At 35.4% G+C, this 16,423-nt stretch overlaps 2 protein-coding genes and 1 long non-coding RNA gene across 5 annotated transcripts; 2 read left to right on the top strand and 1 right to left on the bottom strand.

Moving 5' to 3' along the window:
• The first annotated feature begins 203 nt into the window (after nucleotides 1-203).
• On the top strand, nucleotides 204-4,431 carry LOC114367824. Of its 2 annotated transcripts, none has more exons than XM_028325030.1 (6): nucleotides 204-773; nucleotides 1,640-2,193; nucleotides 2,327-2,382; nucleotides 2,897-2,992; nucleotides 3,118-3,294; nucleotides 3,407-4,431. In XM_028325030.1, the coding sequence occupies exons 1-6, from the start codon at nucleotides 280-282 to the stop codon at nucleotides 3,446-3,448; spliced, it is 1,419 nt and encodes a 472-aa protein (XP_028180831.1). In that variant the 5' UTR covers nucleotides 204-279; the 3' UTR covers nucleotides 3,449-4,431. The 2 variants fall into 2 exon arrangements, with proteins under 2 accessions (XP_028180831.1, XP_028180832.1); XM_028325031.1 differs by having other exon boundaries at nucleotides 205-773; nucleotides 1,652-2,193.
• A 600-nt stretch (nucleotides 4,432-5,031) lies between these two features.
• On the bottom strand, nucleotides 5,032-6,262 carry LOC114367825 (transcription termination factor MTEF1, chloroplastic-like). The gene has a single exon (XM_028325032.1). It carries the CDS (start codon nucleotides 6,156-6,158, stop codon nucleotides 5,190-5,192), a length of 969 nt encoding a protein of 322 aa, XP_028180833.1. The 5' UTR covers nucleotides 6,159-6,262; the 3' UTR covers nucleotides 5,032-5,189.
• Nucleotides 6,263-6,963: 701 nt separating this feature from the next.
• LOC114367826 lies at nucleotides 6,964-9,419 on the top strand. Of its 2 annotated transcripts, XR_003657275.1 has the most exons (3): nucleotides 6,964-7,131; nucleotides 8,130-8,200; nucleotides 8,657-9,419. It is a non-coding gene; the product is annotated as an uncharacterized LOC114367826 (long non-coding RNA). The 2 variants fall into 2 exon arrangements; XR_003657274.1 differs by lacking the exon at nucleotides 6,964-7,131 and having other exon boundaries at nucleotides 7,389-8,200.
• The last annotated feature ends 7,004 nt before the right edge of the window (nucleotides 9,420-16,423 follow it).

A 16,423-nucleotide genomic window follows, 5' to 3' on the forward strand; every position in this document is an offset into this window, starting at 1 on the left:
AAATCCTCATTAGATCCCATGCAATCAATGGTAGTAACTGTGCACATGACCTAATTGATTATTAGAAAATAACTAAAGCTGGAAGAAGAAGAAAAAAAAGAGTAAAAGTCAATCAATGGCTTTTTTTTCACAAAACTGTATTTCTTTTTACTTTTTTCATTATCTTTTTGTTTTATGTTCCTCCACTCTATATATAAGCATCACCCACACTTTGTTTCTTCTAGTGAATATTCCGGTCAGTGGAGAGAAGAAGAACGTCACTGGAAATTTCGCCGGAAAATGGACGAGTCATGGAGAATGCGAATGGGCCAAACGCCGGGCCTCCCTCGCCGGAGATCCATGGAGGACCGCTCCTCCGCCAGAACTCGCCTCTCCATCTTCGCCGGTGCCGGCGCTGGCGAGCAGGAAACCCTCGACCCCGACGACTTCGCCGACGTATTTGGCGGCCCGCCGAGGAGCCTCCTGGCGCACAAATTCTCGAGGTCGAATTCGTTCTACGAGGAGATTTTCCGGCCGCCGGTGTTCGCGTCTCCGGCACCGGCGAAGGGCGGCCGGAGCCTGCCGGTGTTCCGGATTCCGGCGAAGAACGAGGCGTTCTACAACGACATATTCGGGTCGGACGACGACCGGCGGTCGCGGGAGCGATCGGGGCCGCAGTCGAAGGCTAAATCGAAGTCGAATTCGTCGTCGGCGTTGAGCTCCGAGGAGCTGAGCCCTCTCCGGCCGTCGGCCGGTGATGACGCGGCATTGTCTGCCTTTGCTTCCAAGCTCAGGTACTGAAATGAAATCCCAACCAACTGTTTTTGAGATTCGGTCTGTTATATTGTGAATTGACATTTTTGCCCTCTCTGATTAGCTGTATTGCAGTTGTACTCTCTATGTGACTGGGAGTGTGAAATTGATTTTATACTCTTTTTGGTGGTTAAAATTGATTTAAAATTACAGAATCATTAGGGAAGTTCATTAAATAAGGAGACTCACTAAATTTTTTTTAATATTTCTGATAAATTTCAGTCAATGATAATAGAGCATGCTAATTGTACCAAATGAAAATATATAAAAAAAGTGTGCTAAAGAAAATATGTGACTTGTATTTCTCTTTAAGTAAATTTGGGAGCTAAAGTTTGAAATAAATATGATATTTAATCATTTATGATGTTGAATGAGTTAGTAGACAAACTAAATTGTTTGAAAAGTATGTTTTACTGATCTATGACACTTCAGATAACCCATGTTTTATATTCTTCACTCTTCACCTTTCCCTTTGGCGAAGGAATTAGCAATTACCAAAATCATTCATGCAAGTTTTGTTTGTCCTTCATGGTTTCATGTTGCTTTGTTCTCTTCTCCAGCTAGATAGATTTTTTCCACAGTAGGCAGGGTGTTTTGGTAGAAATTTTAAGCAAGATTTTAAATTATGGTTGTGATAATATGTTGCACAATCCTTAATATTATGAAAAAGTTTTATGGACCGCATCAATAAATGCGACTATGTGGCTGCAATTGCGGTCACAGACACACAGACCCTAAAACCTTGACATTGTGAACACAATTGCATTCGCAGACCAATTTTTAAAAGATTGATTTAATGTGTTTTAAACTGTAGTAGTCTGGTTATGGAAATTCTGAGGCTTGTTAGTGATTGTTGCAGGCCAATCAATGTCCCGTGCAGATGGAACTCAACCACTATGATGCCAGGGGAACACCCAATTAAACAAGGGGGGCCATTTTATCCATGCAATAGTCAGTCATTTGAAAATCAGTTTCAGGACAATGAGTACAAGGAGAGCTTCAAGAGTTCTCATTTGGGATTCTCCAGAAGAGTCTCCTCGCCCGAAACTATTAGTCTCGAATCCAATTCATATCAAAGCATGAAAATATCTGCTGACGATTGGGAACTCAGTTCCCCATTTTCTGCCGTCTCTGGACTTTGTCAAGAACCTGAGGCCAAATCTTCAGTCCATGATCACTTGTTTCCAGAACTGGTTATAGAGCAGGATGATGACGACGACGATGAAGTTATGAGCTCCTATGTCATAGAGGTCAACTCCAATCTCAGAGAGGAAAGTTGTGGAACAGCAGACATTGATGAGGCAATAGCATGGGCTAAGGAGAAGTTTCAATCACGAAATTCTGATGAAGAATCAAGCTCGAGAAATGAAGGCAATGAGCAAACTACTACAAGGGTGGAAGGTGATTGTCTTAACCAGACTAATAAAATTTTGTGCATTCTTTCTGCAGCTTACCTGTAAGAGAATGGTTGCTTTTTCTTTTAGAAAAATTATCTCGGAAATAAAATAATTCAAACATGCACAATATAATGCAGGAAGGTCTGATGCAGATGAATGCCACGGTGATGGAATAGAAGTTAAATCTTCGAAGGTATTGTATTGTATTGGATAAGCATTGTTGTGTCAGTAACTAAAGCATGTGCATCATATTTATGGTACAAAGCTTGTAATGACACTGCCTCAACTTTTAGATTTGTCTGTAAGACCTTTAGAAGCTATTTTCAATAGTAATTTTAAATTAGAAGCGAATAAATACTTGTATTGTTTGATGACAACTTCCATTTAGACAAGATCATTTTATAGGTTGTTAACAATACTTGCTCAAGAAAAGAAATTATAAAAATTAGCTCTAGTTGTATCTTATATGGATAGGATGTGATTAAAACAGTCCATAAAAAACTAAATGTAAGGAAGAGAACCAAAAATAAAACTGTGATTAGAAATGAGTATAAGTGTGACGGGGGTACGATCTACTTCCTGTCAAAAATAACATGTCAACCTTGTAAAGTACATTGTTTGTACTTCATACTAGGATTTTCCTTTATTTTCATTTCTTTTATCTGAGAATAAAAGTTTTTATATTGATTGTTCTGTTGTTTCTATAGGTACAAACAGAAACAGAGAAGTTGGACAGAGATATAAGATTGTGGTCATCTGGCAAGGAAACTGACATCCGGCTACTCCTTTCAACGCTACATCATGTAATGTTTTCTTTGTTGTTCATCTCTTATCATTGACAATTTATTGAATCTTTTGTAGTTTTATACCACTTTGAAAGTATGCATATAACAGGAGAATTGGCATAATTTTATGTTTTCTCTAACAGATTTTATGGTCCGAGAGTGGCTGGTATGCTGTTCCTCTTCCGAACCTAATAGAAAGTTCACAAGTGAAGAAGGCCTATCAGAAAGCAAGATTATGCCTTCACCCTGACAAACTGCAGCAAAGAGGAGCGACACTCCTACAAAAGTATATTGCAGAGAAGGCTTTCTCCATTCTTCAGGTATGTGAAATATGTCATATATGCATAAAATCTACCATTATTTGTTTCAGAGGCGATTAATTATTGGCTAAGGATCAATGCAGAAATTAAGTTCATATCTTCTTTGGAACAGGATGCATGGACTGGGTTCATTTCTGAAGATGTTTCCTTATAAACAGTAGGCGACTCCAATTCCTGATAACTCATTTTTGGTTTAAAGCTCGTGGACAGACATCAAGATAGACATTTGGAATGACAAAAGCGATCATTTCCATGCGGCAAATACATGATGTATATGAAATTTGAAAATAGCATGTCCTTTGTGCAAACAATTGACTGATGGATCTGCTGTTTTGTGTTTGTACCATAAGTTGTTTGATAATTTGGTAGGCATTATTTTGGAAGTAGTTAACAGGTAGTTATTAGGTTGGTTTCAGATTTTCAGTATTTGATTGGTATATGATGACATGAAACCAAGAAATCAGCTTTTTGTCATTCTTTTGGAGCCTTATTCAATTCAGATCTCATCAACTGCAGCCCATCTACATTTTGAGCTTTCTGCTAGATAAGCTTATCAATTATTATACATACTCTCAGATTTCTTGTCATTTTCCCCTACGACAGAGATTTCTTGGTGTGTCTACACATGGTCAAATTGTAAAATTGGAATATTTGATATCCTGAGTTACTGCTGTGAACAAGACCTGGATCCAACTGTAACCTCCATTTAAATTTCCATTCTTACACGTATTGGCTACTCATAGGAAAGTATGAAATCTCTTATGATGTAACTCCATGTAGAGCTTGTAGGTCTTGAATCTTCTTTATCAATGAAGTTCTTTGTTTCTTGAAGATCAATGGCAACGGACTGAAGAAGAAAAAAAAGGTGATTGAAGACGCTACTTCAAAGAGAAGATGAGTCAAGAACAAGTTTATCACCATAGGAAGTCATGAATAAGTGTTTGAAGGTAAAAGAAGATGAGTTGAGGGAGAGGGAGATAAAAGGCACGAAATTCATATCTCAAATGTAGTCTGAACTTTGAAGTGAAATTTCTATCCAATGCCTTTGGGAGATAGGATTATATCATCTTACACTTATATAATGTACATGTAATATTTTCTTTTTAGACGAACGCTTAATTAAATTCCATTCTTGCAGAAATTGTTTTTCTAACTACTAACCTAGATGATAAAATTTCCAAGTTCCATTGATAAATATGAAATTACTTCATTCATTAAAAGAAAGTAAGAAATTACTTAAACCTATTTCAACTTTTGTTCCCATTATCATCAAAATCAGTTGTATATGATGACATGAAATCAAGAAATCAAATTTTTGTTACATTTTGAGCTCTTTCTGCTAGATAAGGATTCCTTAAGCCTTTTTTTCGTACATCAGAGGGTCAATATATGATCAAATTGTAAAATTGAAAATTTTCATGTAGCCTGTATCAGTTACTGCACTGAACAAGTCCTCGGACTACAACTCACTTAAATTTTCACTCTTACATCCATTAACTATTGACAGGAAAATATGAAACTTCTTATGCCTACTACATCATGTAATATTTTCTTTGTTGTTGATCTCTTGTCTGTGAAAGTTCATTAAAATTTTGCAGAAATTGTTTTTCTAACTGCTAACCTAGATGATAAAATTTCCAAGTTCCATTGATGAATATGAAATTACTTGAAACTTATTTTACCTTTGCTTCCCGTTATCATCAATATAGTCAATAGCATAAAAAGGGCAGCCAGAGATTTGAAACAACTACTACTATGTATCAGTAATTTCGCATAAGAACTCTGTACTAAGGAAGTAAAAAATACAAAAGCATATAAACACTTTTATCAAATATTTCAACTTCATTGGGAAACTATATGCATTGACATAATAGAATGCTCCCCACTATAGGCAATCAACCACCCCCCTGCTTTACCAGCTCCCTAAACTCCTCATCAGTGCTCTTAAGCATCACTGGCAAAGCTAAAGCAATCCCACTTTGCACAACCTCCATGTGTCTAGGCTTTATCCTGTTCTCCAAACTAAAAGCAAAATACTGAGGAAACTCCTTTAGCTCCTCCAATTTTCTCCCCATCTCTCCAGCAAAAAACTCATACTTTGGCTGAAAGTTATTCTCTATGCTGAAAGTGAGCAGTGCTGGACACCTCAACACCATGCTCCTAACCTCATCCTTGGAAAGCCCTAAAGTCTCCAAAAACTTGAGTTTAGGAATGAGGGTATTTTCCACATTGGACACAAGCAAAACAGAATCTTGATAAGCCAATGCCCCCAAATCCTTGAACCCTAGTCTCCTCAAGTAAACCAAACAAGGCCTAAGCTGGTCTTTGACACTTGATGTGAGCAATCTTGGGCACTTGTTAACAACCCTCCTGAAGCTGTTTTCAGGGACTTTGAGTTCACTCAAGATGAAATCAAAAACTGGGTTGAGATCAGTTTTGATGTCAGAAGTTAGAATCTTGGGGCACATGCCAAAGATTCTGGGCAAGTCCTTTTCTTGGAGGCCTTTGGAGAGGAGGAAGGAGATGATGGAGTGGATGGATTCCATGGTGGCTGTGCGTAGGTCAGGGTTTTGGGACAGTGCTTTGCCTGCATCAACACCCATTACCTCGAGGCAGAGGATTTTCTCTTTGAATTCAAGGGAGAGTTTTGTGTGGGTTGGGGTGTATAAGGGGTGGTTTTGGAGGAGGCTTTTGGGCTTTGGGGACACGTGGATGGAGGGTGATCTTAGTGGAGAAGAGGGTTTGTCGGAAGAGATGGTGCAGAGGGAGGAGTGTAAGGCTATGGCTCCTGCGGCTGGTGGCATGGTGGTGGAGAGTGGATGAGAGAGTGAGTGAGTGAGGGTGGAGAGAGAGAGAGAAGGCATAGGAATAGGATGTCCTGTTATGGGAATGCCATGCCATGACACGTGGGGATATGTTTGAAATTTTATTGGCTGTAGATGGATATCAGAGATTGTTATGTGATTGAATAGGCATTTCCTTTGGTGCCACTTTTATGCGGCGGGTATTGAAATCCCCTATGATGTGGTTCAATAGGATACTTTCATCTAGTTCGGATAGTCATGTCATTTAATGGGGTCTCCCTCCTTGTTTTAATGGATTTTTTGTAATTTAATTAAATCTTTTTTATTTTTTTAATTATTTAATTTAGGGTGATTTCTTTTCCACGTTTCCACACCGGTATTGCAACAAATGGGCTATGTTGACTGCAAACTCAAATTTAGGAGAGAAGAGTTAAATCCATCCTTTTTTTCCATGTTAATAGGTTGAAGAAAGCATTCTTCATTGTATCAGCCACAACCACGACGCAAGGATTTCAATTTCGCAAAATAGAGACTTGATCAAAGTGCGACTTCACGCGCACTCTCTCGTCTCTCTGGGTACTTTGAGTCTCTCGACTTTTTGCGATTTTTTTGTTGAATCCATTCACATTTGATAGGAGAAATTTTTAGTTTTTTAGAATCTTATTTTATTATGTTTGTTATTTTAAAAAATTAACATTTATGAGAACTGATGTGTTTCTCAATAATAATTTTTAAACAGTTTTTTTATGAAAACTTTTTCATGTGGATTGACAATCTTATTTTTTGAGCTTAATTTTTCTTTTAGTACGATAAAAATATTATGTTATTCTTATTACATTAAGATAAATAATAAAAATATAACATAATTTTTTATTCTTGCAAAACTTATCTTTTGAACAGATTTTATTTATTTTCAAGAAATATAATTTTATGAAGAAAAAATTTCCTACCAAACACTCCCTAAGTTCTTTCACTCTCAATCCCCAAAATTGGAACCTTAGTTTCATCTCTGTCACGACACCAATTCACCAAGGTAAATCCCGAAACCCCACATTTATTTATGGGTTATTTGATTTTGATTGAGCAATTGGGTTTTATTTGCAAATTGCTTTGGTTCCATGTTGATTGTGCAAACTTCAAATTGTCTTTGTGTTTTGTTGATTGTGTATGAACAAACGGTTTTGGTGGAATCTAACTCCATGATTGCTTTCAAATATTATTGTGTTGTTTTCCTTATATATATATATATATATATATATATATATATATATATACTTTGCTCTCTTTCTATGTGTTCATTGGGACCTTTGTTGTTTTCAATAATAGACCCTTGTTTCTAATATTTTATTAGTGCTCTGTATAATATTAACTAAATCTAGGAAATGTTAATGTGCTCTAAATTGTATGTTTCGTTTGACCACATACACACTGTTTGGGCGCTATTGATATGATACGAGATGGTTCAAACTCTGAACAAGAAGCACCATAGATCGTGTCAAGGCTGCTGAGTGAGTGTATAGAACATTAACTTCTTAAAAATATATCCGCACAACTCCGTCTTACTGGAAAAGGTTATAGTAATTATTTTGTGTTTGTCAGGGAGGAGTCGAGGGTCTCTATGATATTCATTTTTACTTATTAACTTTCTTTCCTATTGTTGATATTGGTAGAATTAGGCTCCCGCTCAAAATCCTACAAATACTTGGAATCCCCTTTTGGAATTTTTGTAATAATATGCTTTGCCTGTGATAAAATTTTCTTTTCACTAAATATTGAAATGTTTGCATGTTATAGATTTCTATAAATTTTATATCCATATATTTCTTTTAAGTTGAAAGGTGCTTAGGAAGGAAACTATTTACTATTTTTAAAGAAACAAAAAAAAGAGATAATAAAGAAGAACGACATGTGTGTATAATGCATTTAGCCATTTACTTCGATTAGTCTCATACCTATTTTGTAAGAAAATATGTGATTTTTTTTATATTTTTTGTTATTTCACACATGGTATGTGTTTTTGGTGTACAATAGGTTTGAACTTAGGACCTCATGGATACTATCTCGATCCCCCAACTCTAGGCCGACCCTAGTGGTTACACATGGTATGTGTTTGAGTATATATATTATTTTATGAGGTTAATGTCTATGTCCTAACGATATAAAATGGTTTTATATTGTCATCCAGTCACAAATTATCATTTGAATTATTTTAAGATAATTATTTTAAAAGTCAAGAAACTTACCATACATGGTGGGTTACGATTAGATGACTGTGTAAAATTTTTTACACAATCAGTGCATAACCTTTTTTCTCTTATTTTATTATAAAAAATAAAATCTGTTAAGTCAAAAGATATTTATGTCTTAAAGACATATCAAGACTCCTAATTATTTTGATTAGATACAAACAAATACAAATGGTAAAAGTTGAGTCTGAGATTTGTATCTTTGTGTCTGTATTTTCAAATGATGCATCCATAAGAAGATATGACATAACATTTAAGTAGTGCAATTAAGATCTTTATTTAATACTTTGTGTTTGAGATTCTTCCATGCAGAAATTATTCTCCTAGGATTTGTTAAAGCCCTATGAATAATAAATAGAGTTCACAATCTGGAAGATGTTGATCCGCATAAAAAAGGGTGTTCTGCTGTTGCAGACCTGCTATGATGAAAGAAGTGACTTATCTGCTGAAGTACAAGACACATTATTCCATCAACATGGACTTTGCATGAAAAAAGGACATGCACTTAATGCAAGCATTAAAAGATCAAACGAGCTCAAGACTTTAGACAAAGAGTATAGTAAAGAATCCAACCATTGTGAGACAACAAATACTTGAAGATGAAGACCATATATAGAAGAAGCTTTGAAAAAACAAGACACAAATCTACTTGCGAATAGTTCATTTATTCTTTCTTGTAAAGAGCTCTCTGTATATTTTTGTATAAATACAAAGCTCTCAAAACACCTTGTAAACTTTTAGAGAAAAGACTAAAAGTGTTGAGTGATATATCCATCTATAAGACAATCATACAATAGTCATTGTGCAAACTTCCAACAAATATTATTGATTTGTTTAGAGCTAGTAGTGGCTTGGTAGGACAAAGAATATTGGGTTTAAGTCAAGCTTGGGGTAGAGCTTGCATGTGTAAGAGCTAGAAGTGGTAGTGAAAAATACTTGTAACCTTGATAAGTTAGTGGAAACTTGGTGAGTTACCAAGAATTGGAGGTAGTCTCGGGTTTGAGATGAACCAATATAATTCTGTATGTGCTTCCTTTTATTACTTTAATTGAAAAAGGGTTTGAATTTGCTTTTAGATGTTACAAAGAAAATTGTTTATCTCATCGTCTAATAGAGGTTGTATCAAACCTTTTTTTAGTCTATTTTTAGGTTTATCTACATCAAACGATAAACGTGTTTTCGTTTTAGAAAAAGTTTTATCACTAAGGGAGCATCTCTCACAAGACCACTAGGCTTCGCTAGAGAAGACTACCTTTACTAGAAGGACAAAATGGAGATGTACATCAAGTCCACCCAATATAAAATCTAGATTATCATCACCAATGGGGATATTCCCATTCTTGGACCTAAAGCTAAATGGACAGATGATGATCTGGCCATTATGGAGCTCAACACAAAAGCCATATATACTCTAACATTTGCCCTATAAAAAAATGAGTGCAACAAGATTTGCAGACTAAGAACTGTTAAATAGATCTAGGCCTCATTGAGCATAAATTATGAAGGCACTAAAGATGTCATACCGAGGAAGGCCACAACTTTGACCACACACCATGAAAGCTTCACCACAAAGGATGGAGAGTTTGTGGATGACATGTTTGGAAGACTTCAAGTTCTTCTAAACAATCTAGAAGCTCTCGGACAGACATACTCCAAGGCTCAAATAAACCTGAAGGTGTTGGACAACTTTCCCAAAGTATGGGAACTTAAAACCATAACCATCCAAGAAGCAAAAGATTTGAAAAATCTTGCATGGGATGAGCTGCTGGGCATCCTAAGAGTCCATGAAGTTCACCTTCAAACATAAGGATCATTTACAAAAGAAGAATTCCACTACCCTTAAATCTGAAGAGACAAGTTTCAAAAGAGAAGAAATGAAGAGCTTGTCTGAAGCTCTAAGTTCAGATGCAGGAATCTAATGGATTAGACAACTCTAATGGATCCACAAATGATGAAGTGACCTCATATCCAAAAATTTCAAACAGATGATGAAGAAGAAAGGAAAGTTCCAACACTCCTTTAGGTGCAAGGGATGACTTAAATAGTGAGAAGAGTAGTAGTTTAGATGAAGAATAAGCCAATATTTGTCTCATGCCAGATATAGAAGATAAGGTTAAGGTAAAAACTTGCTTTAAATTTGATGCTTCTTCTTGTGTTTCATCAGGCGATGAAGAAGATATGTCTTATGATGTTCTTCTTCAGAATTGTCATATGATTTCCCTCAGTGCAAAATTTTTAAAGAAAAATTGAAAGCTTCTGCTTCTAAAAACACTAAACTAAGGAAATCAAATAAAGATCTAAAAAAAAGATCCAAATTCTAGAAAAGAGTTTGAGTTTGGCCAGTAAGACTGATGAAATTTACACTGTTGAAAAACTGAGGGAAGAAGTAGCATGCATCACTAAAGACTTTGGAAAGTTCAAAGACTCTTACCACTCCTTTGAAATTTCATCAACATCTCTATGAAAAGTCTGGCCTAGGCTTTGAAAAGGGAACAAGATCCTCTAAGCCATAGTCTATTTCAGACAAATGTGACTTTTGTGGTAAGTTTGGACACTCCAATTTTAGATGCATCCATAAGAAGAAACAAATGTCTAAGGTTACTAACTATGCTTGACCCAAAAAGATATAGGTACCAAAATCTCAAATAGTAACTGTTGCAGATATCATTGGTAGGAAAAGGTCGAGGTTTAAGCTAGTACTTGGACAGTGAATCCTGATGACACATGATAGGGGAAAGGTCTATGTTCCTAGACCTAAAGCCAAATGTGAGAGGATCATTTGCCTTTGGAGACATAGGTAAGGGAAATATCTCTGGCATATGTAAAATTTGTATTCCCTTTCTAGCCTCCATGGACAATCGTCTTATGTGTTGAAGGTCTAAAGTATAACCTGCTTAGCATAAGTTAATTTTGTGATAGTGGTTATATTTTTTCATTCAACAAAGACAAGTGTATAGTCAAAATAATATTTTCCACAACTTTGTTTTCCACCGAGAACACCTCAACAAAATGGAGTAGTTAAAAGGAAACATAGAACTCTGCAAGAGATGGCTAGAACCATGTTTTGGGCATAAGCAGTTAATACAACATGTTATGTTCAAAACAATATATTGATCATAACATTGATCAAAAAGACTCCCTATGAACTATGGAAAGGAATAAGACCCAGTATTTCATACTTTCATCCATTTGGATGTGAATGCTTTATCCTGAACACTAACGATCAACTTGCTAAGTTTGATTCCAAAGTGGATAAAGAGATTTTTTTTTCTTGGCTTTTCTAATACTTCTAAAGCATATAGAGTTTTTAATACTAGAAATTTAGTTGTAGAATAATCCATCCATGTTAAATTCAATGATGGACTAATGTCTGATAAGAATTTTAATGAAATTATTCCTCAAATTGAAGGATCCTCAGATCATAAGCCACAAACGAAGGACTGAAAGTTTGTCCACCATCATCCAGAAGATCAGATCATTGGAGATTTGACTAAAGAAGTCAAGACCAAATCATTATTCAAAGATATTGCTTCATGTGATTTTGTGTCTGAAATAGAACCCAAAACCATAGAAGAAGCACTTACAGATGATGACTGGATCATTGTCATGGAAGAAGAGCTTCACCAATTTACCAAGAACAACGACTGGACTATTGTTCCCAAACCTCAAAACAAAAGCATCATTGGAACAAGATAGGCATTCATAAATAAATAGGATGAACAAAGAAATGTGGTAAGAAACAAAGCTAGGTTAGAAGTTAAGGAATATAACCAGCAAAAAGGTATTGAACCGAGTATCATGCTTGCCTTTTGTTCACTCTCGTTCAACTGTGAAATCTTATCAGCAAGTGTACTGAGTCACAAGTAATATAAAATGGTAAGAATCGAGTATCGAATCACAAGGAGTTTGTTTCATTCCGAAAAACGTTCATTCAACAAGTAGACATTTGTATAAAGCCATGAAATGTAAATAAACAAAGGATATATTTGCAATTCTAAAGATAACTACAAAATTAACTATCTAAATGCGAGAGATAAACAAATGATTAAAATGTTGGGTCCTTCTACTAAGCAACTTGATGCAATTAAAGGTTTTTCTCTATTTAAGGTTGTTTTTGTGTTCTATGCTGAGGGAAAATACACCAAACACCGATTCCTCATGTGAATGGACTAATTCTATTTAAACCTCGTTCTAGGATGTCTCGTTGAACTTATCCTAAACAAATTGCATTACGATTACAGCATATTAAAAACTAAATCCCTGCACTTCGTGTCCCGACATATAGTTATCTAGCCCTACTCTATCCAGTTCTAAGGATTCAGAACATTTTCCAATGCTAAAAATCCTAACTTTACACACACATGGGTGATCAGTCCACAAGCATGCAATAATTAAATGCAGATAAAAGTAATGAACACATCAAAACAACGTTAAATAGATAGTAAAGAGTATTTACATCAAGGCTCAGCAGAAATTTCCAACAAAAGCTTTAGCCTTCCATGGCAAGTTATCACCTTTCAACTACAATAGGGGTTTTTGGAAGCAAAATTCAGATTACACAGTGGTGGGGATGTCTCCTCCACCTCTTGGAACCTAGAAATCACTCTTAAAACTAAAATTCTCTTGAAAGCTGAGGTTTTTGGTGCTCCCTTGCCCTGCTGCGTCTCTCACGTATATCTCTATTTCTTCCAAAAACTAAAGATTCCTTCTTTTTTCACCAACTTCAGCTTTTAAGGGCTTTCTGTCCTCGAAGGCTCGCTTAGCGCCATTTTCACGCTAAGAGCGAGTTAGTGATTTTTGGCTTAGCGAGCCAGGCGCGCTGGGCGCCAGAAGAGACAAATGACTCACTGGGCGAATGCATGCATGGCAGATTTTCTTCTCGATTCTCCTAACTCGCTAAGCGAGCTAATGCCTCGCTTAGCGGATGTTGCTCGCTAAGTGCATATGCCTCGCTTAGCGAGACACCAGCTTCTGCAACCTTTTTATTCTTCATCTTTTCACCTGAAACTGAAGTTGAAAACACATTAATTCACAATGAAAGGAATATCTACTGCATAAAAATTAAACTAACCATAAAAATATATACAAACCTACAAAAAGAACCATAAATTGGGGAAAAGACATAAATTTCATAAAACTTTTCAATACAAAAGTTAGTCGTAAATGACGACTAACACCTTGGTTGCTCATAAAAACATAAAGCTTTTTCAAATGGATGTCAAAAGTGCTTTCTTTTAATGGCTTTAGTGAAAAAGAAGTGCATGTCAGACAACCTCTTGACTTCAAAGATCATACACTTCCAAACCGTGTTTTTAAACTTCAAAAGGCTCTGTATGGTATGAAACAGCCACCTCGTACTTGGTTTGAGAAACTGAGTTCTTTTCTTTTAGAAAATGACTTTATGAAAGACAAAATAGATACAATTATTTTCAAAAGAAGTTAGCAAGGATTTCATTATAGTTCATATATATGTTCATGATATTATCTTTGGAGCTACTAATGAATCTCTATGCAAGGATTTCTCTGATCTTATAAAGAGTGAGTTCAAAATGAGCATGATGGGAGAACTTAAGTTATTTCTAAGGCTTCAGACCAAGCAAGACAACAAAGGTATCTACATCCACCAACAAAAGTACACTAAGGAACTTTTAAAGAAGTTTAAAATGGAAGATGCTAAGCCTATGAAAAATCCTATGTATGCTTCCAATCCTCTGAGCAAAGACGAATTAGGTAAACCAGTAGATTAGACGATCTACAAATGTATGATTGGCTCCCTTCTGTATTTGACCTCTAGTATACTTGATATTGTGAAAGCAATGCCTTCTAAGATTATTTTGATGATGCCAAAGAATCAAGAGTCAAGCAAGTTCCAAAAAATCAAGAGTCAAGCAAGTTTCAAGAATCAAGATCAAGATTCAACAATAATCAAGATCAAGATTCAAGATTCAAGTAAAGAATCAAGACTTGAGATTCAAGAATCAAGAGAAGACTCAATCAAGATAAGTATTAAAAGAGTTTTTCAAAAACTATTGAATAGCACAATTTTGTTCAAAAGAAAATTTTTACCAAAGAGTTTTACTCTCTAGTAATCGATTACCAGAAGGCAGTAATCGATTACCAGTAGCCAACATTGTTTTCAAACTGATTTACAAAGCTGTAATCGATTACCATAATCATGTAATCGATTACCAATGTTTTAAAACGTTAGATTTCAAATTTCAAGAACTTGTGATAAAACATTTTCAAATCATTTCAAACTTGTGTAATCGATTAGACAATACTTGTAATCGATTACCAGTGTTTCTAAATGTTTTGATTTTCAAATTTAAACATGAAGAGTCACATCTGTTGATGTGTAATCGATTACACTATGATGGTAATCGATTACCAGTGACTTATTTTGAAAAATAAATTACCAAAAGTCACAATTCTTAAGGTGACTTGTTTCTAAAGATTGTTTCAAAAGTCACAACTTTTTAAGTGACTAGTTTTCACAAAAGTCACAACTCTTAAAGTGACTAGTTTTAAAGAAATTGCCAAAAGTTATATACTTTAACTTGAGTCATCAAATGATTATAAATATGTGACCATGTCACGAATTTCAAATACTGATTCCTTTCATGCATAACAAGATTTCTTTCCTTCATTTCTCTTCATCTTTCTAAAAGTTTTTGTTCAATACTTTTTCTTTCAAGAAAAGTTCATTGACCAAAAAACTTGTATTATTCTTCTTCTTCATTCCTTCTTTCTTGTCAAAAGATTCAAAGGACTAACGCTTGAGAATTCTTTTGTTTCTTCCCTTCTCCCTCTTGACAAAAGATTTCAAAGGACTAACCGCCTAAGATATCTTTTTCCCTTTCCCTTTAAACAAAAGATTTCAAAGGACTAACCGCCTGAGATATCTTTTGTTTCCCCTTACAAAGATTCAAGGGACTAACCGCCTAAGAATTCTTTGTCTTAACACATTGGAGCGTACATCCTTTGTGGTACAAGTAGAGCGTACATCTACTTGGGTTGTTATATTGAGAACAAGAGAGGGTACATCTCTTGTGGATCAGTTCAAGTGGAGCGTACATCTACTTGGGTGGTTATACTGAGAACAAGAGAGGGTACATCTCTTGTGGATCAGTTCAAGTGGAGCGTATATCCACTTGGTTGTTCAAAGAGAACAAGGGAGGGTACATCCCTTGTGGATCTTTGCTTGTAAAGGATTTTACAAGGTTATTGGAAATCTGAAGAACCGGTGGTTGCTTGGGGACTGGATGTAGGCACGGGTTATGGCCGAACCAATATAAATCTTGTGTTTGTCTTCTTCTTCCCTACACTCTTTATCTTTCCGCTGTGTACTTTTTATTTCCGCTTTACTTTTGTCTAAGTTATTGTTTCTGTTTTTTACTTTCTCATAACTTAGTAGTAAAGCCTAATTGAATCTAGTAACATTAAGAAGGATAATTTTTAATTAGTCAAGACATGTTCATAATTAATTCAACCCCCCTTCTTAATTATTCTGAGGCCATTCGATCCAACAAATATTATGCATAGTGTATGTCTATGTGCTAGATTTCAGTCTGATCCTCATGAATTACATTTGAAAATTATGAAAAGGATCTTACGTTATCTAGTAAGTACCACTAACCAATGTTTGTTTTATATGAAAAATCAAGATTTCATGTTAGTAGGTTACTATGATGCAAACTTTGCAAGAGATAGAGTAGAAATGAAAAGCACAAGTTGAGGATGTCACTATATTGGACCTTGTCTTATATCTTTGGCAAGCAAGAAACAAAACTCCATTGCTCTATCTATAGTTGAAGTTGAATATGTGTCTACTGCAAGTTGTTGATCATAATTGTTATGGGTAAAGTATCACCTGGAAGATTACTCTAGTGTTGAAAACAATATACCAGTATATTGTGACATTCTAGTGTAATCAACCTAACTAAAAATCCCATACAAAATTCAAAGGCTAAGCATATTGAGATATGTGGAAGCAATGTCTTCCAAGGTTATTTTGATGATGCCAAAGAATCAAGAGTTAAGAAAATTCCAAAGATTCAAGAATCTAGTTTCAAGAATCAA

The sequence above is a fragment of the Glycine soja genome, chromosome 9, assembly GCF_004193775.1.
Source record: "Glycine soja cultivar W05 chromosome 9, ASM419377v2, whole genome shotgun sequence".
Taxonomy (NCBI): Eukaryota; Viridiplantae; Streptophyta; class Magnoliopsida; order Fabales; family Fabaceae; genus Glycine; species Glycine soja.